At 36.5% G+C, this 26,999-nt stretch overlaps 1 protein-coding gene across 1 annotated transcript in view; it reads right to left on the bottom strand.

Annotated features, from left to right (window-relative positions):
- Window positions 1-26,999, bottom strand: part of LOC145768036 (uncharacterized) — a 32,528-nt gene extending 5,529 nt beyond the window's left edge. Inside the window, exon 1 of the mRNA XM_082579544.1 lies at window positions 26,765-26,999. Coding sequence (XP_082435670.1) covers window positions 26,765-26,999 — 235 coding nt within the window. The remainder of the gene's footprint in view (window positions 1-26,764) is intronic.

The raw sequence follows: 26,999 nt of genomic DNA, 5'->3' as shown, positions 1-26,999 counted from the left end.
CAGGAGTAGCTCACATATCTATGCGTTGCCAACGTGTCTTCGAGATAAAACACAAAATTGTGTGGATGCGGTTCCCTCTGTTATACTCTGGTTTCTCAACTCAGCTAAATTAAACGCTGTGTCCAAAGTGCAGAATTAAAGCAGCCTGTGTGTGTAGGTTACTTTATATCGTTGAGGTAAAACCAAATGGTGTTATGTCCAAAATCATCAAACTGAGATAAAAGCAAAAAAACATTTATTTTTTTGAATATTTTTGATATCTCAAATCGATCAAACACCAGTGCCACATACTTACAACCATACCACGCTCTCCTTGGTTTGCACACAACTAGATGCTTTTCAAAATTGTGTGCCACCCCCCATTTTTACACCCCTTTTTTGGACATAGGCCAGTGAGGTTCTCAAAGTAACAACCGGTTGTAAAACACAAACTGGACATAGCCCGTTACACTGCCAGGATTGGATTTGATGTGGTGCTTTTGAAAGAACATGGCGTTGTTTGCAATCATGTAGTCATCAGCAAATGGAGTTTTGTAGCCTATTTCAACATTTTGTGTACGTGGCGAAGAGCTGGTGCCTTCAAACAGAAATATATTGTATGGTAGCATATCACTTTGTAAGTGTAATCCTCGGCAGATTGCAATAATTTTGCTTTGTTTTGCATTGGATAAATGATATAGTGATATTACTTTTACAGTGTTTAAATTACACTGGCCAACAAAATTTTTTTTTTGAGTGCCGAAGATATTTTAACGGCTTCTGGGCAATTTTTGCCACTGAATCCAAAACTAACATCTGTTTCTTTGAATTGGCTCCAGTTTTTGAGATATCGATATTTTCAAATTTTGGCTAGAGAAAATTTGCTAAGTTTAACGTTTGCTAAGTTTTAAAGTGAAACTTGGTGACCAAGATAGGCCATGGGCACCTCATATTATCTGCAAAGCATGTGTAGAAAGCCTGAGAAAGTGGACTAAAGGTAAACTTAAAAATCCTAATTTTGGTGTACCAATGGTTTGAAGAGAACCAAAAAGCCATTTCAATGACTGCTACGGTACTTCTGTTTGGTAGACATACAGGGGTTTAATCGTCACAAGAAAAGCAATTGGAATTACCAGGATTTAGAATCTGCTCAATGACCTGTGCCTCACTGTGAGGAAGTGCATGGCCATGGAGTATGATGAGTTTTATGAAGAGGTAGAAAGTTCTGCAAGTAACAGCGGTGGAAGTGTGTTTGAAAGTAGTTCAGCTATTCCAGAAACATTCAAACAAGGAAAAGCTGAGTGATCTCATCAGGGATCTTAACCTATCCAAAAAAGCAGCAGAAATGTTGGCATGTCGACTCAAAGACAAAAACTGTCTTGGAATCGGAGCTTCCATAACATTTTACCGTGCGAGAGAAAAAGAATTGCTTCCATATTTTTGCCAATAAGTTGAAGTTGTTTACTGCAAAGACATCAAAGGGTTTCTGCTGAAAATGGAAGTACCACAATATAGAGCTTAAGAGTGGCGTTTGTTCATAGACACTTCGAAAAAAAGTGTCGACTGCCTCGCTGTACTAGCTTCTTATCAAGGAGAAACGCAGCTTCTATCAATACTTAAATTGCCATCTGAGACAGGTGAAGTTTTTAGTGTCAATACCATTTCACAATTGACAAAGAAAAAACTGTTTGATACGTTATATTAAATGTCGCTTTGTATCAGCTATAGTCTTAATGTAGCAATTGGTTTTCTGTCACTCTATCACAAGTGTGACTTGAGCAAGAAGCGAACCATGAGCGCAGGAATATCAGTACTGCCCTGTATCAGTACTGCATCAGTTGTACTGCCCACTGCCCATTTCTGTAGTGACTGTCAACCAGACTGGTCATTAACAACCTGACCAGAAAAGGAAGGATTAATAATAACACAAATGCACGATGATACACCAGTTATCATACCATATTAATTCAGGTGCACTGCACAAGTTATTTTCACACGAATGTTGTTTGGCAATTCAAATAGGTTATAATTCTATAGAAAGGACTGAATTCTTTCGCATTTTTTTTGAATTTGCATCATGACCTGAATGGAAAATTTGACATAGATCCTTGGCACGATTCTGTAATAAGGGGGTTATGTCCATAATTTATGGTAGCATTAGACATAGACCTATTCATACTATCAAGCTAGAAAAGGGGTATGTCCACAGAATTGCAAATAGCCCAGTTTTGCTTTCAAAGTATGCGAGATATTTGGGAGTATGTCCATAGCTTTACATTGGCGAAGTAACGTTATATCAACGCTGTAAAAAGGGCAAAGGCATGACTAGGAAAGCTAGTAGGCTAAAGTACATGGCGAGGAGACATCAAAAAACAGCAATTATGATGCTGTGCGTGTACCGTGACGAGAGATCATTCTGACGAGTTAGTCTAGTCGCTCTAGCAAATGTATGCATTGACGTCACTGGGAAAGCAAGACTAACCTTAAGCAAGTCTAACCTATCTGATTGGCTAAGCAGCTGGTGACGTTTTGCAATACGAGTAAGGATTGGTTAAAACGAAGGCGTTTTTTGACATTTTTTGAACTTGGGTAAGCAATTTTGATAGTTGCTTACCTGGAGCCTCAGTGGTTGTTTCTGACAGAAGCGTTTACGTTAATTGGCATTTATAGGCAAGACATGCGGTTTGGTGAGGTCTTAGACTACTCACAAGCGTTACGAGTAATTCTAGCCACGAAAACAGTAATTTTCAAGTTAAAATAGACGTGATAAAAATAATAAGAAGTTAAACCTAGAATTCAGTCATTATATTTTGCATAGTTTTTGCTAAGGTAAGCACTGCTTTCCTTGCTTTCCCTCACCGATCGTCACTGCAAATGACATACCGTACATAAAATAAATCGCCATTGCCCTGCAGTGTCTTCGCAAAGTTTCTGTAACGGAAAATAAGCAAATAAATAAAAAAGCACAAGATAAAATCTAAGGCCTACTGTAAGTAAACTTGACACAAATCCACCAGCTGTCTTGGCGAAGTAATTACCAAGCATTAATTTATACAAATAGAATATTTAGATTTTAAATCATATGACATATGTGTATGACAAATCATATGTGTGAGATGTTTGCAGACATTGAATCAATGTAAAAATAACGGATTTTGCTGTCTGGGTTGAAACGGAATTCACGTTAGTTTTTACCAAGGCATAGTAATCACAATAAAAACGATAAGCAATAAAACATGAACTTAATTCAGTGGTTGGTAAGAGCAGAGGAAAGAATCTTAGAATGCAAGACAACATACAGCTGTCCGCCCCGATAGCTTAGTGGTTACGCGCCGGGCTCAAGATCACGCGGCGTTGGTTCGACTCTCGGAGTGTGCGCTTGAGCAACGCATTTCAGGACCGCTTTCCATTCAGCGGCACCTAATGAATGGAATAGTTCCCCGGCAACAACACTTCAACGATCAGAAAACTTCACTTTGCCAATTTCGGTAACCGGCCCTGATGCGTCAAAAATCTCATGTATGCGAAACTACAAGCTCTACAAGCATGCGAAACTACCAAGAATTACCTATCAAGGCTTTGTCACTCCGAGGATAAAGATTCAAGACTGACCAATTACCTAACGGTAGAGGTGCCCTAAAGATATTAAGCCCTGACGAGGTGTAAAGAACCTAATGGATAACACAAGAAAAGAAAACCATTATTTTCCAATGATGAGGAAAGTTAAAGACAGATGCAATATGTGGAAGAGCAAAATCGCAATCGTGTCCAAATCGGCAGTGAAATGTTGATTGATTAACATCTCAATTATTTTCTTGCGTTGTTCTGGTTGACTGCAGATGCAGGATACTACTCTCACAAGATGTTAAAATTGCTTTAGTACCAATGTTTCGTCAGTCAGCACCAATGCACCATTGACTTTATCGCAGGAGCTGAAACTATAAAAACTACTTTCTTAGCAGCAAAATGGGTAATAATTAACATATTATAACCAAATGAAGACATTAATTTTAGTGGTTTGCAAAGTTTACAAACGCACTAAGTTGCTGTTCGGTTTCATTGATGACGCAAATGGTGCGTAATATGCAGTGTTGTCCAGCCAATAAATCTGTATCTTTTTTCAATGTCGCAACATCAACAAACTTTAAATCAATGTAAGAATAATGTGCTGTGCAATGAGTTGGAGATCAGCAGATCGTTGTGGTGTAAAGTTGAATTAACTATCAATAAGTGGCAGTAAAGAGGCGTTTCGTTCTCAAACGTATTTTCAAAAACTCTGCATGAAAGTATTTGGACTAGTTATACTGTGTATAGTTGATTAGGTTACAATTACATTGCTTTGCCGTCAAAAAGAAATTGTTTCCATGCAATGTTCATTAAATTAATGGAATACAGAACAACTTTTGACGTAGCATATTCGTAGCAGATCAATTATTGTAAATTTAGAAAAATTGTAAATTTTGGCAAAATTTAGAATTTTGGAAAATAGGTTGTTTTTTTATGATAATTTTCGAATAAACACAATGGTCTAAAAGATTACTAGAAATCACGATATCTTTGAATATTTAAGCTACGTATTGCTTAAGCAAAACTGCTTTTTAGCAAATGAAATCAGTATAGTGCAACAAGTAGGCTACATCTTTCTCCACTGGCTGCAGGGTATTAAAATGTTACACTTATCCAACCTTTAAATAGAATAAGTGAAAGATGATAGACAGTTAACAAAACTACAAAACAATGAATAAAAGAACAAACTGTTTTGAAATGTGCTGTGGACATTTAGAAAAATACAGATAATTTTCTGGACTGTCAGAAAAACTAACCATAACCATCATCATCATTAAGTTCCTTTCTCTTGTCGAGGGTTGGAGGCAATGAGGCCGCCAAGTTTCTCTGTTGTGAGATTTTTCTACTGCAGTTTGTAATTAAGTTCTGACCAGTCTTCAATATCATTAGTCCAAATTCTTGGTGGTCTGCTCTAGTTCGTTTGCCGTTCATTTTTGCTGTTTGTTTTTCTAACCAAAACGCTTTGCGACAATTTAAACAGATAAAGAATCCAGTGAAAAAGATAATTAGAACACCTCTCTCTCAAATGCAAAATTGAAGTGAAGCGTGCCCAAGGCAGACAAAGATTGACCTACTGAAACCAACAAACCGACAAAACTACATTAGCACAGATCTACATTAACAACAACAGACTGAGAAACTTGGACACTTTTCGTAAATGAGGCAGTCATTGCTTGAAATTAAGTATGACGATGAAAGAAGACGAAATAAATCAGATGTAATGGTAAAAGAACAAACAATTAAAGTTAAATCTGAAAGCATTTCTATGGTTTGCAGTATAAAAGCTAAATCCGAACGCACGACAAATGGATAGTCTCAATTATAATTGCATTGTGGTTAGACAGCAAGGGTAACAAAATTTTGGTTTATATAAAAAATTAAATCATGTTATTGAAGCTTTACAATACCTGGCCGATTGTTTCGTAACAATTCATCCAAATAAACTCATTATTGTTGCATTGTGTGTCTGTAGACATGAATCGCAAGTTTGTAGACGTTGACTCAATGTAAGAAAGTTTTGTAAGATTAGAGTTAAAATATTGCGCTGCTGCACACTTTTATTGATGGGAGCAAAACTCATACGCAGTTGGTCACAGCAAAGCAAAGGCAAGTCAAGCAGCTACAGTAAAATGGAACAATGTCTATCGCTGTCAATTCTTGCTGCAATCGGCTGCCGAGAAACAAAAACAATGAAGTGGTACAATTTGAGAAAAATGTGAATACTATATTAACTACAACCTTTTAGAATACATGTTGAAAGGTTGTCGTTAATATTATAGTATTCACATTTTCTCAAATTTATTGATGTTTTTGTATGTGCTTTACGCGGATCCCCGATTGACTATACATTGATACGGGTTTAAAGTAATCGCCCCTTTTTTTAATAAGTGGTACAATGTCTGTAGTCTGCAATTAGTTTTCATGTAATATTCTCAAGCAACGTAACACAGAAAAGCAATGTACTGAAATTATGTGGCCGATTGCGGAGCAAGTCAAGATTCTTATTTGCAATGACTGCAGGCCCAATTTTATCTTCACCTCAGCATACTTTTTAATTGCTACTGTAGCCTACTTAATTTTGTAGTCAGATGATGAAAGAAAAGCAACTTAGTTTCACATTTGCAAAACTAAACCAGATGAACCAAACTGTAGTGCAGCTTCCTGAGTAGTTTGTAAATGCTAGAAATGTAAAACTAACAAAGTTTGGCTTTTTAGTATGCTGAAGAACTTCTGGCCATACCTGAAAACCTTTTCTGAAGATGAAATTTCGTGTGTGTTAACTAGATTATTGAATAGAAAATTTTCTAAACCAAAAGTTATACCCATGTATTCTGAAGCTGTGGTTAGATTTGTGATAATGCTGCAATATACTTCAGTTAAAGCCTACAAAAGGTGTTCACAGTCCCAACATGCAAATGACTGGAGAGCGATTTTTAGTGGTGTCCGACAAATTGTTCGTAAGCAATTGTTCGTAAGCAATTGTTCGTAAAGCAATTGTTCGTAAGCAATTGTTCGTAAAACAATTGTTCGTAAACTTAATTCTTCGTAAAACAATTCTTCCTAAAGCATTTTTTCGTGCATGCAATTAAAATTTGATGTATACGAAGAAATGCTTTACGAAGAATTGTTTTACGGATTTCATTTTACAAAAAAACAGTTTACGAACAACTGTATTACGAACAATTGCTTACGAACAATTTGCCTATAACCATTTTTAGCTTGTTCACTGTTCAGGAGAGATCACAAATTCTGAAAGAAATATTGCATGCAAATCTTTGGTGAAAAGGGATATCATTTTAGAAAAGGCGATCTAGCTGTAAGTGGTCCATGCATTTCAAGCTTTGAAAAGTTTCAGGAAGATGTGGATAAATTTGCCACTGAAATGTTTAAAGCAACATTATCTTCTTATTGTAGCCTACTGAAGTTGGCTTTACAATAGGCTGTCAGCCTGTCATAAGTCATATTTAGGGCCAGCAAAAGTCATTAAAGTCGTATTTTTTGATGGTACAGAAAGTTGTCAAATCGATAACAGTGAAACAATGACGTTGTTGCGGGGTCAATTGAAGAAGTTATAAAGTCATAAAAAGTCATATTGTCTGGTTTAGGTCATAAAATACGAATTTTTATTTTTACTTTAAAATGCAAAGGTTGAACCCTAGTAACTTCGTAAATGCAGTTCAAACAGCTCCTGTAGACATTGAAATTTGTGAATATGGAGGCAGTGAGAGTTCTCACGCTGCTGAGTTTCACGAAGCATTGGAAGCAACATTTTCATTAATTTCTGTAGCGTAGTAATAGCGCTTGTTGTTTGACGTCAATTTGCATTGTGACATCATCTTCACACAATATTTTGCAACACACAACCTAGTCTCTGAATATTATAAACACTTGCAGTAGGTCAGCCAGTGCTGAGATCTTAAGAGCCAAGAGTACTTTTTGAGCGCAGAGCTTTGACTTTTACTACTTAGTAGCTGGTTTGGTAGATAGAAAACAGAAGTGTTTTGTTAGTTGTTCGAGTGTGCTATTGTTCAAACTACATGTAAAAACTTACATACGAGTTATTAATTACGGAGATTAGCATAAATTTGATCCTCTAAAAATAAAGTCATCTACTTTCATATATGAAAAAAAGGCTTGCACATGTGACATATCGGGCCATGTTCGGAATAGCGACTAATTAAATGTGGGAGGATTACTAGAATATCTTGGACTGTGCAACTTTAGAATCTTTTTACAAGTTTACAAACTTAGCAATGGTCGTCATTCACAAATCAATCATCCTTTAAATGTTCGCTCTTTTTTTCCTTTTTGCAAAAGACAATTACATCGATCCCTTTTAAGTTGTACATCGTTCCATCAGCAGTGTCGGTGTACAAAAGTGTTGACCTTTGTACTGGTCAAGGCCAAGTTATACAAACTAAATAATATTGCAGAAATTTGAAACCAGCAGCTTGACCAGGTCAATTGAGTAAAGTAAACCTTTTCAGAGCACGGTATTTCACTTCTTTGCAGAAGACAAAATATTGCACCATTTATAAGGCAGTGGCTACTTTCAAACTCTTGCATTACGTTCTTATGCAGATACGGCTTTGATTTGGAACAGATTTTTGGCTACAAGCCTGGGTTATTGAGGAGGTTACTCATTGTTTAGGTAAAACTTTGTTTGTGTTGCTTTAGCGGTGACACTGACTGTTTTGGAAAACTTACCTAAACAAGTTCAGTTAAATATCTTTTCAGAACGTGGCACTGTTACTGCAAATTCCCAGCAGTGGTTTTGGTAATGGACTTGCGCATGCGCACTTGTTTTGTGTTCAGCTCATGCATCTATTGTGGTAGCTACAGTTGCTACTTCGTTTTTCTTCTTAACTATTTCAAGGAAAACAATGCATACCAAACAATGCAGAGGTGTGGAAACGGCAAAAGCGCACATGAAGTTGAGAACAACATGGTGTAAAAAGTTCAAGGATTTCTCTCTGTCGAAACCACTAGAAAAAAATAAGATTGGGAAAAAGTTTAAAAAATGATGAAAATCGAATATTGTTGATTGAATACTTGAATATTGTGTCTATGGGTAAAAGTGAGTCCCATACTGGATCCAAGCATCCGGGCATAAAAAGATAAAGTTCTCATTATACTAAGCCTTCGGCACTAACGAGAGTAGGGTGGCCAGTTCCTTTCTCTCGGCCGCCTTTCCTTCAGCAACTACGCCCACCCAATTTATTACACCCTGGGTAGAGGTGAGCGGTGTTTTCTAAAAATCACATTAAGTCGGGAGTCGAACCAGGATTGCATGATTGGAAAGCGAGCGCTTTATCCGCTGCGCCATCCCACCACTGCTGCGCCATCCCACCGCTTGTCCATGGGTAATCAGAATTTTTATGAACGAGATGAATGTACTATTGATTTCAAGATTTACGTCGATGAGTTATCATGGGCATTGCTGACGGTTGGGAAAATATATCTTGTGCAAAAAAACTCATCACAAAGATGAATAGATATGGCAAGAAATCGACATTAAAGGACAAAAATTCAACTAAACTAGACGCAAATAGTTGATATGATTGAAAACTGAACCACGAGATTTAGAAAAAAGGAATTAACAAATTGTAGGACGGTCGAAGACAACCTTGCTGAAAAGTAGGTCTTCAATACATTGTGACCAACAATAACGCTATAATTTTAGTTAGTACTAACAAAAATGCAGAGGTCTCGTGCAATCAAACAAATTTCTTCATAAACAAAAGCTACGAAATGTAATCAAGGTAGAGTAACTTTATTTTATACCAAATTTGACAGGTATTTCAAAGATGTTTGTCTTCAGAATTTGTAAGACTGACTATTCGGTGAATTGCTTGCAACACGTCATCACGCCTTTAAAATTGTAATTACTATAAGGAATTCCGGGTTCCTAGAATAATAATATTTTTCAATTTGTTTTCACTCACAAGAAAAAAAATAATTGCTTGGAGTAAAAAGAAAAGAATTATTTTAAAATAAAATGAAATTAAAAAAGCCTCAAAATCAAACAAACCTAGACACGAAATTGAACTTTATCTGGTCCAGACATTCATCAGATTGGTATCAATCTGATCAGATCTTTCCCAGACCTGAACCAGACAATTGAGACAAAGTGGCTGTTTGCGGAATACTTTAATTAATTTTTAAATAAGCAAATCTAAGCTTTCAATATTTTCACATTTTGGTTTATTCAAACAGTTGAAACCAGTCAAACCAGGCTTTTATTGTTGCCAAGTTTAGTCGAAGGTATGTGATTCCTTGATTGTTTAAATCGCCTTACAGCAATGTCGATCGTCGATCAGACAAATCAGCAAATCAATGTCGATCAGGGTGCCCTCCCTGACAGTTCAGTACAGTTCAGTTTATTTTTTGTTTTGTTGGCGAAAAAGAAAGACACAAAAAGCAAAAAGACAATAAACACAAATAATTCGCACAACAAGGATGGCAGCGAAAGACCAAAAGGTCACCAAAGTCAGCTGCCACCCAAACATTTAAACAAAAGACCCAAAATTAAGAACATTAACACATACGGTATATAATATATAGCACAATACTAGCACTTTAATTTGTAAAAATTAACAATGGAATTAACAATACTTTAACAATGGAATAACACAGAGCAACATAAAAAAAACATTGTGTAGAGAAATAAACGGATGATACGTTTCAGGAGTGATCATTGCACAAATTCTTTAATAAACATTTATATTTAAATTTAAAAACATTGTAAGACTTTTCTTTTATTTTTTTTTTGGTACTTGATTCCATAGTTTCACTCCATTAAAACATAACATCTTCTTATCACAGTTTGACGTCGTAGAAGGCAAATATAAATCATTTTTTTTGGTTCTGACGGGTTTTATGATGGTGAATTTCATTTACAAAAATAAAGCAGCCAGCAAAGGCCCGGGGCAGCATTTTGTGCACATATATGTACATAAATTTTGCAGTTTCTAATTTAATAATATCGTCAATTCTGAGCACATTAAATTGGTGATAAAGAACAGTTGTATTTGTTGACCTCGGCAAAAATAAGCAGGATCGAATGAACTTGTTTTGTAGCACTTGTAGTGGAGCAAGCAATGTAGAGTTTGCTCTTCCTCAATTTATAATCGAGTATTGGATCTTGGATTGAAACAAAGCATAATATAAAGCCCGTAATACTGTTAAAGGGGCAATGTATCTCAGCTTAAATGCTATGCCGCAGACCTTTGACACAATACGGTCAACTGCTTTAGCCTTATGCTATTCGGTTGCAGAATATGCTTGCCCAGTGTGGGAATGCTCAGCACATGCCAAGAAAATTGACCCCATATTGAACCAAAGCTGCCGTTCGATTACAGGTTGTTTCAAACCAACCAACATCACGTCGCTGCACATTCTGTCTGGAATTAGCCTACTTCTCCCAACATTAGAAGAAGCGTGACCACTGACCAGCAGAAAGGAAAGATCTTGTTAGGAAATGGATTTGAGACACCCAGTGTATGGCTAGACTCCAGCACACAAGCGTCTGAAGTCAAGAAAAAGTTTCTTTGCCTCAGTTGTCCCATTAGGTCAAGACGATGTCGCTGCCAATGTGCGGGTTCAACAATGGCAGGAGGGACTGGCAGCCGGACCGATATTGGCCAATATGGAGCTCTTGTCGGTAGAGGGCCTTCCTCCCGGAAAGCGTGAACCGTCGAAGTATTGGCGATGCCTCAACCGCTTAAGAACTGGTATTGGCAGGTGTAAAACTTTAATGAGACACTGGGGGTATTCCATGGGAAACACGTTGCAAATGCGGACAGGAGCAAACAATGCAACATCTACTAGAATGCTCAGAGCTAAAAGCAAGGTGCTCTGAACAAGATTTGGCTGAGTTCAACGATAGAGCAAGAGCTTGCGTGATCCTCTGGGCTACGGCCGTGTGACTACGATGAAGAAGAAGTGGTGAAAAAGCGAGATGTTTTTCAGCTTTTGCATGCAATGAAGAAGAAGAATGTCGAGAGAATGCGTTTAATGCAGTCATATATTCAGGCTGTCATATATTCAGGCTGTCATGTATTTAGAAAGGAACTGATGATAGTTTATGAGGAAATTAATAATTTCCGTAAACACCACCGCATTTTTTTGTTCCAAATTAAAGATTGTCACATGATAATAGAATAAGAAGTATGTTGTCTTGATGTAAACTACCCAGACAGCAAATCAGTCGTTTTTCTGCATTGTACATTGATTCAACATTGGCAAACGTTAAATCAATGTAGAAAACAACTGATTTGCTGTCTGGGTAAGCTTAACCTATTTCCAACAATTGATGTTGATGTACATTTCCCAGAATGTCATTTCAGACAGAGTTTGTGAATTTGAAGACTAGAAAAAAGTTCTCTTATAATTAATACACAGACAGCAAATCAGTACGTTCTAATATTGATTTAACGTCTGTAAACGTTGAATGAATTCAAAACTGGTTCTCAAAATAGTCTAAAGAACTTAATTAATAAATGCTAATGTTTCATATTACTATATGACACGAAAAACTGTTATCTAACTAATAATAAATAACTGCTTTTGAGTTGAATTTAAATTAAATTTAACCGCAATTTCATCAGGTTACTTCGTTACCCTAGTTTAGAATCGAGTTTGTGAGTTAAACAAAGAATGAAAATTTTCTGCTTACGGACAGTGGTGCAGAACTCGCTTTAACTTTCTTTTACAGTATTTGTTTATTGTTTATAAATATCGACAGCGAGTAATAGAAAAGCGTATAGCAAAAGACCGGAAACAGTAATCATGGGAGGTTTGGTTGCAAGATGAGTAGAAGAGACAGCTGCATGTTGTAAAGATATAGCCTATTAATGTTTTTTTTGTTAAACATTAACTGGGTTGTACTAGCAATTCATTAGTAGCATTTTTGTATTTGTTTCAGTCAGATTGTTGTTTTGCCGAAGTGACTCGTTAACGTGACTTCAATTTGTTTATGGTTTAGTTTGTTTCGAAGTGGTTTGTCATAATAAGCTGTTGTTGTGCAATAATTGACAATCTAAATTTCAATTCCAACATTTGAGCAAAACAAGATACAGTAACCGCAAACTGGCGATCAATAAATAGTTGCAAACGTAAGGCATCAAAGACGTTCTGTCGAAAAACTTGTTTTTAATTATCTTGTTTTCTCAACTGTATCACTGTATCAAAGTACTAAGAGCGTCATCTTTGATTGAGTGACCAAGAAATTTTCTTTGTTATTTTAGCGTTTTTCAATTATAAGGTAACATTTTGTATTCACAAGACACAAAATGGTGGTCTTACCACAGTTTTAAACTAATTGTAAAAATTGAACAGAAGAACTGCGCTTTGGTGTCCTATGTCGATAAAAGTAAGTCTCATACTTGACCAGAGCATCGTATGATGAATAGATAAGGTTCTCATTGTACTAAATCGTATGCACTGAGGGGAGTAGGGTGGCCTGTGGCCAGTTCCTTTCTCCCTGCCACCCAATTTATTACACTCTGGGTAAGAGTGAGCGGTGTTTTTCAACAACCAGCTTGCCGGGAGTCGAACAAGGCTTGCATGATAGGAAAGCGAACGTTTTATCCGCTGGGCCATCCCACCGCTGCAATACAGGTGCTAGCTGCACTTTCCTTAACCTACGCTTCTTGCGTTGTTTTTCTTGTTTTGTTTTAAAAATTTCTCACATTCAGTGTGATAGATTTTGCTATAGTGTCGTTTTATTACAATAAATTTTAGTTTGACAAATTCTTGTTTAACGAACTGTAGTTCAACCGAATATGGTTGTACCCAAATAAACAGCATACAACGTTCTTTCGAAAGTTCCATTCACTTTGTTTGTTTGTTTGTTTGTTTGTTTGTTTATCTTTATCCTGCATTGCGGGAAAGCGGACTTGAGCGCTATGCATCGGTGTACGCCTTCCGACGTACACCTGACCCACGCTGCAGCCGACTGCAATGTCTGTTTCCGGTTGTCTACTATACTTATGACTCTAGCAACAAACAATTTAATTTAGCTTGACTGTACTTCCTTGAAATGTGCAACAATTCATCCGCTCAGGTTAATATCTGTGTTGGTAAGTTCATTATAGCCTACTTGACTTGATAAATATGTTGATGTGGCGGATTCTTATTTGCCATCAACTAAGTATGATCTCTTGGATAACGCGTTACACATTTGGGTCTTGGCCATGGGGAGTTCTATGAATATTCTTCTATTTCAGCTACAAATCAATGGTCTAAATAGCCTGTAAGCTGCTGTAAGTTGAGTATATAGGCTACGGTTCTTAAGTTTTGTTTTAATTTGTTAATTTAAATATATTTTTCTTGAATAACAATTGAGTATTATTCACGGTGTGGGCATTTTTAATTAATCGCTTGTGATTTTCCGGCATGCCTCAATTTTTCAATTTGCTCATGCGTCTAGTTGCGCAATCTGTGCGCCCTCTCGGTTGAATCTTAAATTTGGTTTTATATTCAAATGTAATAAGATTATTGCAAATCTATTGTCATTGAAAATCATTCCTAAGCATTATTTCATATTCATAACTCCTTGAATCTTTCGGTATATAGTTATTATGGTATTTTTGGCATTTTGATAATTTTTTTATGTAGTAGGCCTATCAACTTAATGTATAAATAAAACAACAGGATATTAGTTTTGACACAGAATAGAACTAAAAATGCGAAAAGCTGTGAATAATCTTCCGTTTCAGTATCAAATCAAGGTTTTTAGTTGTCTGTAGGTTATTGTAGGCTATATTGAGTATCTTTTTTCTTCTTCTTTATAAAATAATTTAACATGCCTGTTTCAGGCTTACGCGTTCATGCTTAGTTCTTTCCATTTATTCCGGTATTTGACTGCATGCAAAATTGTTGTGGTTGTAACATGAAGATGATCCTTCAGGTTATTGAAGAAAGTGGGACGCTGTTTTCCGCAAGCTTGTTTTTTTGTTGATCTTTCCACAAAAAAACAGTGTGTCCTAATTTTTTCTTACTTGTGATATGGCCAATCAAGCCTAAAAAAAGATTATTTTACCGTATCATATTGACTATTGAGTATATGCGATTCTCAATTTTGTTTAAATTTATTAATTTAATTTTTTTTTCTTAAAGCAATTGAATATTACGCATTCTATGGAAAGTAAAGTTGGTGATCTTGTTTGATTAAAGGTCAAAATCAGTTAATCTTTTTATCCAAGAATTGCGTAAGTGTATTTCCTGGGAGTCGCGTCCATTCTCAACATTTACTAGAAGTATCACGTACCCTGTGGTGCAAATTCTTTTGCAGTTACGCAGTTGCTTTTTTCCTGATGAAATTTGTTTTCCGTCTGTATGTTTTCCACACTGTAGCTTTTAATCTCTGCGTATTTCTTGATGCTTGTAATAAGTTTGATAGTTACCTTCTAGAAGTTGAAATTTATTGCAATTTTATTAATATATTCAGGATTCAGATTCCTGATTAGGGCTTAAGTTAAACCGAAACGTTGGACTGTTAAAACTATTTGTAAATATTGTAAAGTATATTGTTACAATGCTCACCAGTTATAATGTTATAACCCTGTTGTATTGTTGTGTTTTGGCTGTTTTATTTTAAAAGCGTATCGACGTTTCAGTAAGTTCTCACCAATGTTGTAGGCTAATGTTATTGCGCCATTGAGGACTAGCTTTCGAAACACAGTAGGCTACTCGTTAGTTAGCCTATTCATTTAAAAAGATATAAAAAAGACTCCTCGTACCTCAGTGTGTTATGCCAGTAAAAGGCTAACTGTAGTAGTTCAAATGCAACTTAAAAGTTTCAGCAAAGTGCAATTTGAAGTTACACTATTGGCAATTCTTAGGCTGTGCTCATCTGAGATTGTTCTTACCAAAATATAAAAACAATTCATACAAAACATTTATAAAAAATTATTTAGGTTAAGAATATTTATCAGTTTCGTTTGATTTAACGTCTGCAGAAGTTGAAGTGAAAAAAGCGACTGATTAGATTCTAGAACTTAGTAAATGATGCAATCGATGTGCAACGCCAGGCTACAAATTGGAATGAAAAGCCGCCAAGTTAATCGATCTTCGTCATTGTAATTGGTGCTTGGCTTTTTTCCAACGTTTTTACTACATGTAGCGATGTAGTAAAAACGCTGGAAACAAATAACGTTTTTGTTTAATAATAATCAATAAACCTTGACTTTTGTTTACATAAGACCCGTAGTTCAAGTTAGCGTTGATGGAAGCAATTTTATGATGATGAAGTTGAACGATTGCTATGATAAAGAGTTGCAACTGGAAGCTGCAATACTGTGCATCCAAACTGTAGTGATTTGTCGCACAGCGTGTCGATACTAAATTGAACTTTCTACTACTCTTTCCGCCTTTTGGGTACAAACAAGACGGTGCAGAAGAGCTAAAACAACTCCAATAAAATATTGTTCCCGTACTCGAATTGACCACCTACTTCTGTGATACATGTGCAAGATTAGCAGAAATCAATGTCTTCCTTAGCGGCTGATAATGATGGTAGTTCATAACTCTGAATAATATCACTTTTTTGTTAAATATAATCATCTAAATCCATAAATACTTTTTTGTTATTAATTTTTTCTGTTTATTTTGCCAATATGAAATTTTTCTGAATCCGTCTTGACCGTGCCGAATTGTTTAACTTAATAGGCCTTACTTCAGTCTCAAGCACATGCTAACATTCGCGATTTGTCGTAACTTAATTTTCGAGATCTTTACTATGTTTGGCTTGTATTGTTTTTGCGGTGAGTGTCAGCAAAAAAACTTGATTTGAAAATTAGACTCCAGTGCCTTTCAATTACTTGTCGCCATTCAAAATTCAGTTACTTGTTCCTGAAATGACTTTGGTGCTCACTTGCAATCTCTTCTGAGGAACAACAGTAAAATGAATTATTGTAAGTTATATTTCGATTGGAACCAATAAAAGCAATAAAATGTTTTATATTGAACAATAGTAGCGGATTGCAAAATTATGTAACGTCAATAAAATTATAAAAAGAAAGGAAAAGCTTGAAAATGTAGCAAAAGATAGTTTCCTGAAAAGTGCAGTGTTGCCACTGCCCCATGCCATAGAGGTCTCAATCGCCATGACAGCACTAACAGTCAAGTTTCATGGTGGGGCGATACTGGTGAGGCCAATATAATAACCAAACTTAAACGTACAATTGAAATATTGCTATTGCCATTCTTAATGATTCTATTATTGTAACGTCACACACTCCTCGCATACATGCAGGCTTCCGGATTTGGTGGTTTCATGATTCTATCACGGAATTATTTTTAAACTTAATGTGCAATACTGTAGGTAAAGTCTACTAAAATTGCTAAGCAAGTTTCGTTTACCGTCTGTTTACAGTACGGTTAATGAGTTAATGCTTTTGTAAAGGCTTTCAATGGTTCAATCGGATTATGAGTTTAAAGGGATTATATTAAATAAAAATAATAATTTCATGTTATTAAGATGAACGTTTGCTGTGAATAACCAATAGAGAAGGGGATAGTTTTAAATTCATAGATGGCAAATCCACACCATTGTTGTTATTGTTGATGATGATGGCGGTAGATCTGGCATAATTATTTTAAACGCACTTTTCGAGCATCGTGTTAGGGCTCTCACCAGTCGTCTATGCCGTTGAGATGTAATTGTTTTCATCATTTCAGCCATTGGAGGTCAAGTTTCTCCAAAGGCTATCACTTTTATTCACAAAATTACTAAACAAGTTGTGAATTACTGTAGATCTACTTACTTCTAGCATTCAATTCATTACTAGCCTATTTCCTCTGTTTTACAGGGATTTTACAGATAATATTTTTGCTAAGATGCAGTTGCAATATGGCTTGAGTATTGTCAGTGCACTGCTTGAGAATGCTTTTTACAGTGGAGTTGTATTTGGGTGGCCGATGTTGCAGTACATTCTTGCAGAAGCTGGTTATTTTTGTGATACCCATGCCATCACTGGATCGAATACAACAAATGCATCTGTGCCAACCTCTTGTGAAGGACAGGAGTCAAAACTGAATCTTATTTTTACGCTATCCTCTAACATCATGCTCGTTGCATCGTTTTTCTTGGGATATATGCTGGACCGCTTTGGTACTTGGGTGTTTCGTTCTATCATGACTTTCAGCTACACTCTGTCCTATGTCTTTCTTGCCGTTTCATCACCGGAATCACCAAACTTTCTTTTTTCTGGGATGATTATTTTAGGAACTGCTGGTATTGGGCTGTTGCTCAGCAACTTACAACTTGTTCAGCTGACACAAACATACCAAGGAATTGTTTCAACTCTTATAACTGGAATGTTTGATTCAGCAGCAGTGGTGTTTTTGTTGATAAAAGTGGTTAGTGATTCTGGAGTGGCTCTCAAGAACATTTTTCAGGTTTTGACTCTCCTAACAATCCTGCCCTGGATCAAGACCTTTATTCTGATGCCAAAAAGATCAATACCAATACCACTGCCTTCAAACTATAGATATGGGTGGCGAGAATTGATCTGCTTTAATAAAAATCAAAACCAACAAGTCAACAACAATTCATCACCAGCAGTTGTTGTTGATTGCAACTCAGTTTGTGAAAATGCAAAAGAGCAAATTGCCAATCAAGAAGCAGAAATTACTTTCCTAGATTGTCTGCGCAATAAGCTATTTTGGACGAACTGTTTCCATTTCACAGTGATAACCTTCAGGGTTAATTTTTTTATTGGCAGTTTAGTGAAGTGGGTTGATACTTATGTTGATTCAGCAGGTGCTGCTGGAAGCTACGCCAGTGCAATGGGAATATGGTTATTATTCAGTTGTTTTTCTGCACCACTAAACGGCACTATCATTGATATGGTTAGAAAGTTTAGCAAAAATTATATTGATGACAACTCGTTGCTAAATGTAAGAGGCTTAAGTGCCTCCATGTTTGTAACTAGCTTGCTGAGCATCCTGCTATCTATTATGGTGCTAATTCCGAGTGTTTATGGTTCTTACGCATGTTTGCTGTTCTTGAAAACATTTATTTACGGAGGTAGTTCAACCTTGCTGATCCTTATATTCCCACCTGAACATTTGGGAAAACTGTTTGGATTAAACAATATCGTGGCTGGTACAGTTGGAATGCTACAGTTTCCTTTGTTCAATCTATCCCAAAGCGTCAAAAATGGGTTTACTTATATTCACATTGGTTTTTGTGTGTTGACGATTTTAACTTTGGTGCACCCATTAATACTGTACATAGAATCGAACAAATCAAACGCACCAGACACCAGGGCTGCCAGAAAATCGTCAATGCCTTGATTTTCATTTGATATGAATGCGATTCATGTTTTTTAACTTTTATACCTATAAAAAGTAGCATCCTTGGTATCAAAAAGCGTTAGATTTGATTTTAATATTTTTAAATGTTGTGTACCTTTTGGCACGTGAAACAACGTCATCACAGAAATGCTCTAAAATGCTTAGCCTTGTAAACACTGTATCAGGAAATTGTACTCGTTTTAATACCTTAACTATTCTTCAGAAAATAAAGAAATTTTTATTGCAAATTACAACAAAATAAACATAGCACTAAAGACATAATCCTGTTTGATTTGAACATATTTCCTCATCTTGAAATATCTAGTTTTTGTTGCAACCAATTTTGCTTTCACAAAATTAATATATATACTTTTTTTTCGAAATTCGAAACGACAAGATTTTCTATTCATACTTACGAATTTTTAGAATAAAAAGGTTTTGAAATTGTAAAATACAGTGTTTCTTAGGGTTAGTAAATAGAAATCTCTTCGAACAACCTCGCAAGTTTCAATCACCTACTTAATTCCATGTTTCAAATGTTAATTGAAATAACAGTCTGATCATGTTAAGTAAAACAAAGTTAGGTTATTTGCCTGCTTCAGTTTTATGAAACTAGGACCATCTTATTGACGGTTCTGATTTCTCTTCATAGTTCTTTCCCTGACAGCCAATCGTTCGCTTTGTACATTGATTCAACGTGTGCAGACATTGAGTCAATGTAGCCTATAAAGCGACTGATTTACTATGGGTTTTATCTTCAGCAAAACAGACGATTCCAGACAGCAAAATCCGTCCTTTTAATATTTCTACGTACAATTCAACGTCGGCAGACGTCAGCACTCAGCAGACAGCAAACGACGGATTTTGTTGTGCTGATGTTTGCCATCAGTGTCAGAAATAGTCTTACGAATCAGAAGATGCGTAAATTGTAGAAAAGCGTCAATATAATCACTAATTGTTTGCTGTATATTTGCTTCTCTTCTGCAGCTGTGGTCCGGGCTGTATTTGTTTTATTTAACTCTTTGTTTGTTTATGTAATTTGTACACAGGCTAAACAGGCTTCGGTGTTGTTTGGAGCTTGTACAATGAAATTTTGCAGTGGGTTTTCATGCGTTGCTTTCATCAATAACAAAATAAAATCATTGAATGCTTTTAGTGGGTTTAGATGAAAAAGATTTTCACTGAAGTTGCACTGTACTGTATAAGTTTATAACCTTCTAAACAACCTTCTAGGGTAAAAAACGCAAGAGCCAGTCAAAACTCTATTAATCTATCTTCAACCGCCCTTCTCAGCCGTCCTTGATAGTAGGGACGGCTGATTGCAGCGGTGAGTCTCACTAGCTTAATACGGTCGTAGAACATATTTGAAAATGTTTAGGCAGCGAAGGACGTGACACCTCATTTGTAACCCGTCCCTCTCATTCATCTGAAACGGCCCGATGCCAGAAAAGGGGTTGCAGCAGAGAAATCTTTAACCGTCCCTCTCTGTCGTCCCACTGCGACTTGTCCTGGGATGACAGAATTGCAGTGGCACATCCAAAAAATACTCTGGGGTCAGCAAAAAACTACTGTTCTTCTAGCTAGTGAGTTCTAGAAATAGGGGTGCTGCGGAATGACAAAGCCCTGTCGCGTGTTCGTCAAAGGAAAATATAATAGCGGGAGTCTGGGGGGGGGGGGGCTCCCCTAGAAATTAAAAAAAAAAACAATTGTGGTCACAGCGGTAAACCGTATATCTCCGTGGGAAAGTTGTAGGATAAAATTCCCAAATCTGTATGCGATAACCGAAAGAAACACTCTTCTGAAAAAGTCTTTTCACGAGACACAGGACAGCTACACGAACTGTTACAAGAAATAGCGCAACACGTATGCACTACGCACAAAACAACTTGTCACCACAAAACAAATTTTTGGATAAAGAACGGAAATTTCGTGTAGCTACAGTAGTACGCAAAGCAGAACTGTTTAATATCTGACCAGCTTTCTCATCGACAATCTACAAAATGACGAAACCGATTGCCATATTTAAAACGCATATAACTTGCTTCTATAACACAACAGTCAAAATGTTTATGGAGTAATTTCACACGAGGTGAATCTGACTGATGCAATATTTCATAATTCGGAATGATGCAAGACCTCATCGTTTACAGAAATATTCCATGACGTAAGACGTAGGTAAATTGTGACGTTAAAGGTTTTATGTTTGGTCTGAGCAACGATTGTCCGTAACAATTTGATTTGGTGCATTTTGAGTATTTTCAGTTCAAAATTGTGATAAAACTTGGCTTATTTAATATTGGCTTCGCAAATGTGCAATATTTTGAATGGAACTATCGACAAACAAATGTGAATAATACGTTCTAAATGGTAAAAGAGAAAACGCTTGTTTTTCTTCATAACTTACTCGACAAACAATTCTTTCGTGGCATATGTCCTTTTAAATTTTAGATGTCGAAAAGCTACGTTGCTTATTGCATGGTATACTAAATTCAAGCAGTTTTTCCTAAGGATGGAAAGTAGGCTTATTCCATTATCAGTTTTTCTTGTGCCTCTTTATTTGCGTTCTTCTGTTACTAAGACTACCGTAATACAGATCAGTGAAAATGAAAACTAAGCTTACTAATTGGTTTATTTCGTAACACTTAAATTTCACAACGTAACACTCGCGTTCCACTTGGAATAGTTTCCTGTTCAATTGTGCTGTTTGAACACAGCACAAAGGTTTGCTATTCGTTTTGGCAATTCAAGAAAAGCTACGGCTCTTGGACGTCACAATCGAATCTTTCTTTTATTGTAACCTTGAGCAAAATATTTCCTTGCACGCTCAGGGTTTCCAAATATAATTTACACTTATAACAGTAAGCAATTCTGCTAATAAAGAACATAAAATACATTTAGAAAGAAGAAACGCTAAGATATTTGAGAAACTTTTCGTGAAAACGTTTGTAGGAGTGCTGTGGCACCGCAGCACACACTAGCGAGCCTCCCCTGGACTTGATTGTCCATGAAATCCTGGCTAATTGATTTTTTTTAACATAGATAGGCTATAACGCTTGCGGACGTTGCATAAGAATTATAGGATTCCACAAGTTTCGATCATGCTGCTAAAGATAAAACTTAATCCAGTGTTCAACAAAACCAAAAGTATTTACTTTCTGTGGCCTCGTGGGCGGTGATTGCTGTAAACACGTGGAAATTCGGACATATAAGAAATTGTGCCTGAAGCTATTCAAACTGACCAGTTGTTCAAATCCAAACTAAAAAGAAAGAAAAGTAATTGTCATTGATTGTTTCTTTCCACCAATGAAAGCCTTTTGGACAAGGAGGAGGTTGTAAAGAACCAATTAGCGTTCGAGTTGCTGAGCCAACGCCTGCAAAAGTTTTCGGACGAGTGATGAAACAACATTAGGCAATCAATCAGACTAGACTGACTCAGATAGTTCGAACTTCCAATGACATTGGAAAACCAAATTGGCAGAAATAGACTCAGACAAGCAGATATTCAAACGACAAACTGCAATATGCAAGATTACAGATGTACAGTTTTGTTGATTTACTGTTCTTTCTTCAGATTTCAATATTCGTCTTCAGTATCTGTCCATGGTTTTTTCGGTTTGTTGACAATTTGAATTATTTTTTTTCAATTTGACTTACTTAACAATTTTCCCGAAAAGCTCTAATGTTTATACACATTTGAGAAATACAGCACGACAAATTCAGAAAATAATTTCTGCAATAATAGTTTACAAACGATTAAAAAAGTCAAGCGATGCACGATTTCTAACAGCGACGAGACCTCAATCTGTGGGGTCCTAGTCGCGACGTAGTTGTAATAAATAGTTAATCTAAACAAATCAACCTGATCACAGAACCTTCGGGTCAGGTGTCCATTATATCATCATAATGATGACAAATTAAGCAGCGATCTTGTGAGCTGTGGCGGAACTTTTGACAGTAAGTAATTAAGTGTTTATGGTCAACCTTCACCACAGGTAATCTAACATTTCTGTGCTAAATCCTGCAAGCTTTGCATAAAGATTGCTCCGGCGACTGAAACCGACGCATTTGCAGCTGCGCCTGAAATGCTGCAATCACCCAGCAGTCATTGCATGAGTGGCCGAGCGGTAAGAGCGTCTGCGCGACGTTCGAAAGGATGTGGGTTCGACACTGCTTTAGAACAAGTGATAAGACACCAAATACAGTAGAATAGCAGCACCAAAATATTTGGAAGCAGCTGACTGCTGACCATGTCCCTTCGCTGCTTCCTGTCGCCCTTTGTATTTGAATATGTGACTCGCAGTTTATTGAATTACTGCATGGTGTTGCAATGGGCGCAAAAGGAAACGTGATGATTGTTATCATACTACTGGTGTAGGGTAGCATTTGGATAGAAAGTGCTTGGAATTCATTTTGGTGTACCACCTATAGCCTACCACTGTTTATATCTTACCCAAAGCAGGACTACCAGGATTGGATCTACCCTGGATCACTTGGATTAACCCCTTGCTAAATGTCCAAAAATAAATTTACCTCTTTTAGTTTATTTTTCAGTTCATATTTTCAGCTTTTTCATGCCCTCATGTTACCTTACTGAAAACATGCCTGCACGTACTTTTGCTTTGATGGTCAAATGCAAAAAAGACTAAAAACTGCGTTTTGATTGGCCAAAAGTCATAGGATGATCACTATCATTCAATATCGGCTTACCACTGCAAGACAGATTGATCGAATACAAATAAATCTTGATTGAAATCCTGAGGCGTGTACGAGTGTACGAGTCACGCTTCATAGCTTCCGCATGTCAGCTTTGCTGTGCAGAACAGGATTGCCACTTGGCTATTTTCATAGCCAAATTTTACAAATTTGGCGATTTTTATTGGCTATTAAGTGTTTTTTTTTAATAGCCAAGCCTAATTAGCTATAAGAAAATGTGAACATCATCATCATCATCATTTTGTTCCTTCCTCGTATGGAGGGTTGGATACAATGCGCCATTGTTCTCGACCATGAGCTGTGCGTACTGCACATTCATAAGTTAATTTTGTCCATTTTGTGATGTTTGTTGTCCAAATCATTCTTGGTCTGCCTTTACCTCTATTAGTGATCTTTGTAATGAATTTTGCCTTATTGTGTGTCCGAAATACTGCAATTTTCTTCTTTTGACTGTTTGTAAGAGCATTTTGCTTGAATTGAATTTGGAGAGTACTTCATCGTTAGTGATTTTTTGTTTCCATGAAATTTTTAACATTTGCCTGTATGTCCAGAGCTCGAAGGCATCGATTCGTTTCTCCATTTTTTGTGACATTGTCCAAATGTGAACACTGTAATATAAACGACGACCTTTTAGAGTAGGCCTACATGTTAATTGTATGAGTACATGCATAAAAGTGAGACAAAATCCAATTTGAAATTCTTCTGTTGCCAATTTGAAATTCTTCTGTTGCATATTGCGCGATTTCGGGTATTAAACCCTCTTCAGTACAACTTTTATCAACAACATAGTACAGTAAAATTTACAGCAGTTCACTTAAAAAAAATGACTAAAAATGTTATGTGGTTGCCAAGAAACAAATTAGTCCGCGAAATTAGTCTACGAGCAGTAATAATGACAATTTTTATGCAAATCAAGAAGGTAATTAGGTCATAGGCTACATTATAAAAGTAAAGTGACAAACTTTAGTTGCAACAATAAAAAAATTCTCGTACTTTTTATTTTTATTTGTTTATTTTATTTTTTTAATGTCAATCAAATTAAAACATGAATAAGCAACTTCAAAAACTTCAATTTATTACACACTTACAGTTTTTTTCCCTTCATGAATCGCTAGATGTGCATTGCATAAAGTAAAGGGTAGTTTCGTATTTTTGTGACCAAATTTGTGATGGAAATTGTGATCAAATTAAATTAAAAATTCGTTCGATCGTAGGCTAATTTGGTTTATGTAAGAAACATCGGTGCTGCAAATCCTTTTTGCAGTATATCTTGTTGCCTATTTACACTAATTTCCTCTTTGTGTTTAAAAGATAATAATTAAAAACTATTTTTGTTATACAAGGACTGCAGGTCAGGCACAACCATTTTAATCATACAAAGGATCTTATAACTTTCACTTTCCTGAGAATTTAACCCAGGCAAACTGTCTACTTGATTGATTTATATCGGTAGGTCAAGAGCCTATAGATCTGTGGCACTAAACAGCCCACTATCGCATGTACGTCGACCAAAGGGTGTGAGGACTAGTCACCCTCCCCTGCAGGTCTGTCCTGATTATGAAGGCGGATGATCGTTTGACATTGTCATGAACGAAACCATAAGATTAAGAAACGGCGGCTCCACTTCAAGGAGCACAAGCACAGCCATCCATTAGCGACATCTAGCGGATTTAATAATTTAGATGTAAAGCCTGCAAATGCAACAACATTTCATCAACAAGGCAGTCCCACATCGAGACTAAGTCGTTACCACTGCTTAAGGGTGGTAAATGGCAGATCCTCTCGACCTTTGGAGTGGCGAAGAATATAAAAGTTCATAAGAAGAAGAACAACAACAACAAGATATACTTCAGTTTGTTAATCTTAGTCATGAGTTCTGTGTCAGTAATTCAAACCCAGCAAACATTGTAACTCGGTCAAACGCAGTGAGTTGGTAAAATAGTGCTTCTCTGTTGACCCAACGTATCTTGCACCATTCGTCGCAGTTGGGCCAACTTAAAACTTTTTTTACTTATAGCAATAACGTAAAAAAAATGAGAGGTTATCGTAGTACGTTCGCAAATAATGACATTGGTCCAAAGTTCTGTACAACTGCACACCAACATTGGAAAGAACAACTTCCTAATTCTAAGATTTTTTGCATTTTCATTGTCCCATTACAATTGTGTACCATGAAGCAAACTTAAAATAATTCTTCGTAGGTATTATCAATTAAAATGTTTCCAAAGTTGGCAAAACTACACTACCCTCAGCCAACCCGAACAACCGCCAGCCAACGCTGGGCCAAGGAAAAATCTTTACTCGGCAGCCTATGAAAGTAGGCCTAAGCGCAGCGGTAATAGGCCGTGATGAATTCATCAAGTGCATTGCTAATAAAGCATAATCTATTTACCAGCTCCAGTTGTATTTCAGTTTATTTTGTTCTGCTGGCAAATAAACAAAACACAATAAACACAGATAGTTCTCACAACAATGATGGCAGCGAAAGACCAAAATGCGTGGACGTCGCTATAATAGCATCTGGACTGGAAGCCAAACACTAGGCTTTATTTTGCATGGCAAACAGGATTGTCACATTTGTGGTTTCAACGCCAAATGTTAGAAACTTGACGTTTTTAAATACATTTTCAGATTAAAATATTGCACGGTCGTAACACCTTAGACCAGTGGTTCCCAACCTTTTTGACCTTGCGGCACACTATCAAAGAGATAAATAGTTTGCGGCACCTTGGCAAAACTGGGTCAATTTTATGAGATTTCTGTATTTCAAATCACTGTATGAAATAACATAGAATGAGTTGTACAGTATAGAGCGCGTAAATAAATGTAGGCTATTTATTCAAATGTTAGTGTGAAATTTGGGCTTGACTTCTTGCACAAAGTCCCTTAATATCTGGAGGCACATTAGATAAAGCCACCCGCATTTCTTCCTCGACTATGAGCAGTCGTTCTCGTTTTTTAGTTTTTATGTTTGTTAATACGGCAAATCCACTCTCACATAGGTATGACGTGGAAAACTGCAGCAAACGAACAATAGCTTTCTTTCCAACGCAAGGATATTCATTTTGAATTTTTATCCAGAATTCGTCGAGAGGCATCTGTTTGTGCATAAGCTTAAAATTTCCATCGTTACAAATGTCAATTAATTCTTCTTCTTAAGATTCAAAACAATATGAGAGTCCAGTAAAAATGGATTTCTCACCCATGCGTAATTTTCCGTGGACAAGCTGAGAAAATACTTCTCGATTTTTTCTTCCAGTAATTTTAGTTGCCGAGTTACTTATTAGTGAGACAACTTCTTTGTTCTTCATTTCAGAGAAGTGTGAAAGCATGTCAAAGTTTCCGTTCTCCACTATTAAGGACCACATTTGCAGTTTTTCTCTCAGTGTATTCAATTTATCGGTTGAAGTTAACGGAGTTTCGTTTTTGCCCTGCAT

Source organism: Aplidium turbinatum, chromosome 1 (genome assembly GCF_918807975.1).
Source record: "Aplidium turbinatum chromosome 1, kaAplTurb1.1, whole genome shotgun sequence".
NCBI lineage: Eukaryota > Metazoa > Chordata > Ascidiacea > Aplousobranchia > Polyclinidae > Aplidium > Aplidium turbinatum.
Note: the sequence above shows the minus strand (reverse complement) of the source record. Positions and strands in the feature narration are given on the sequence as shown.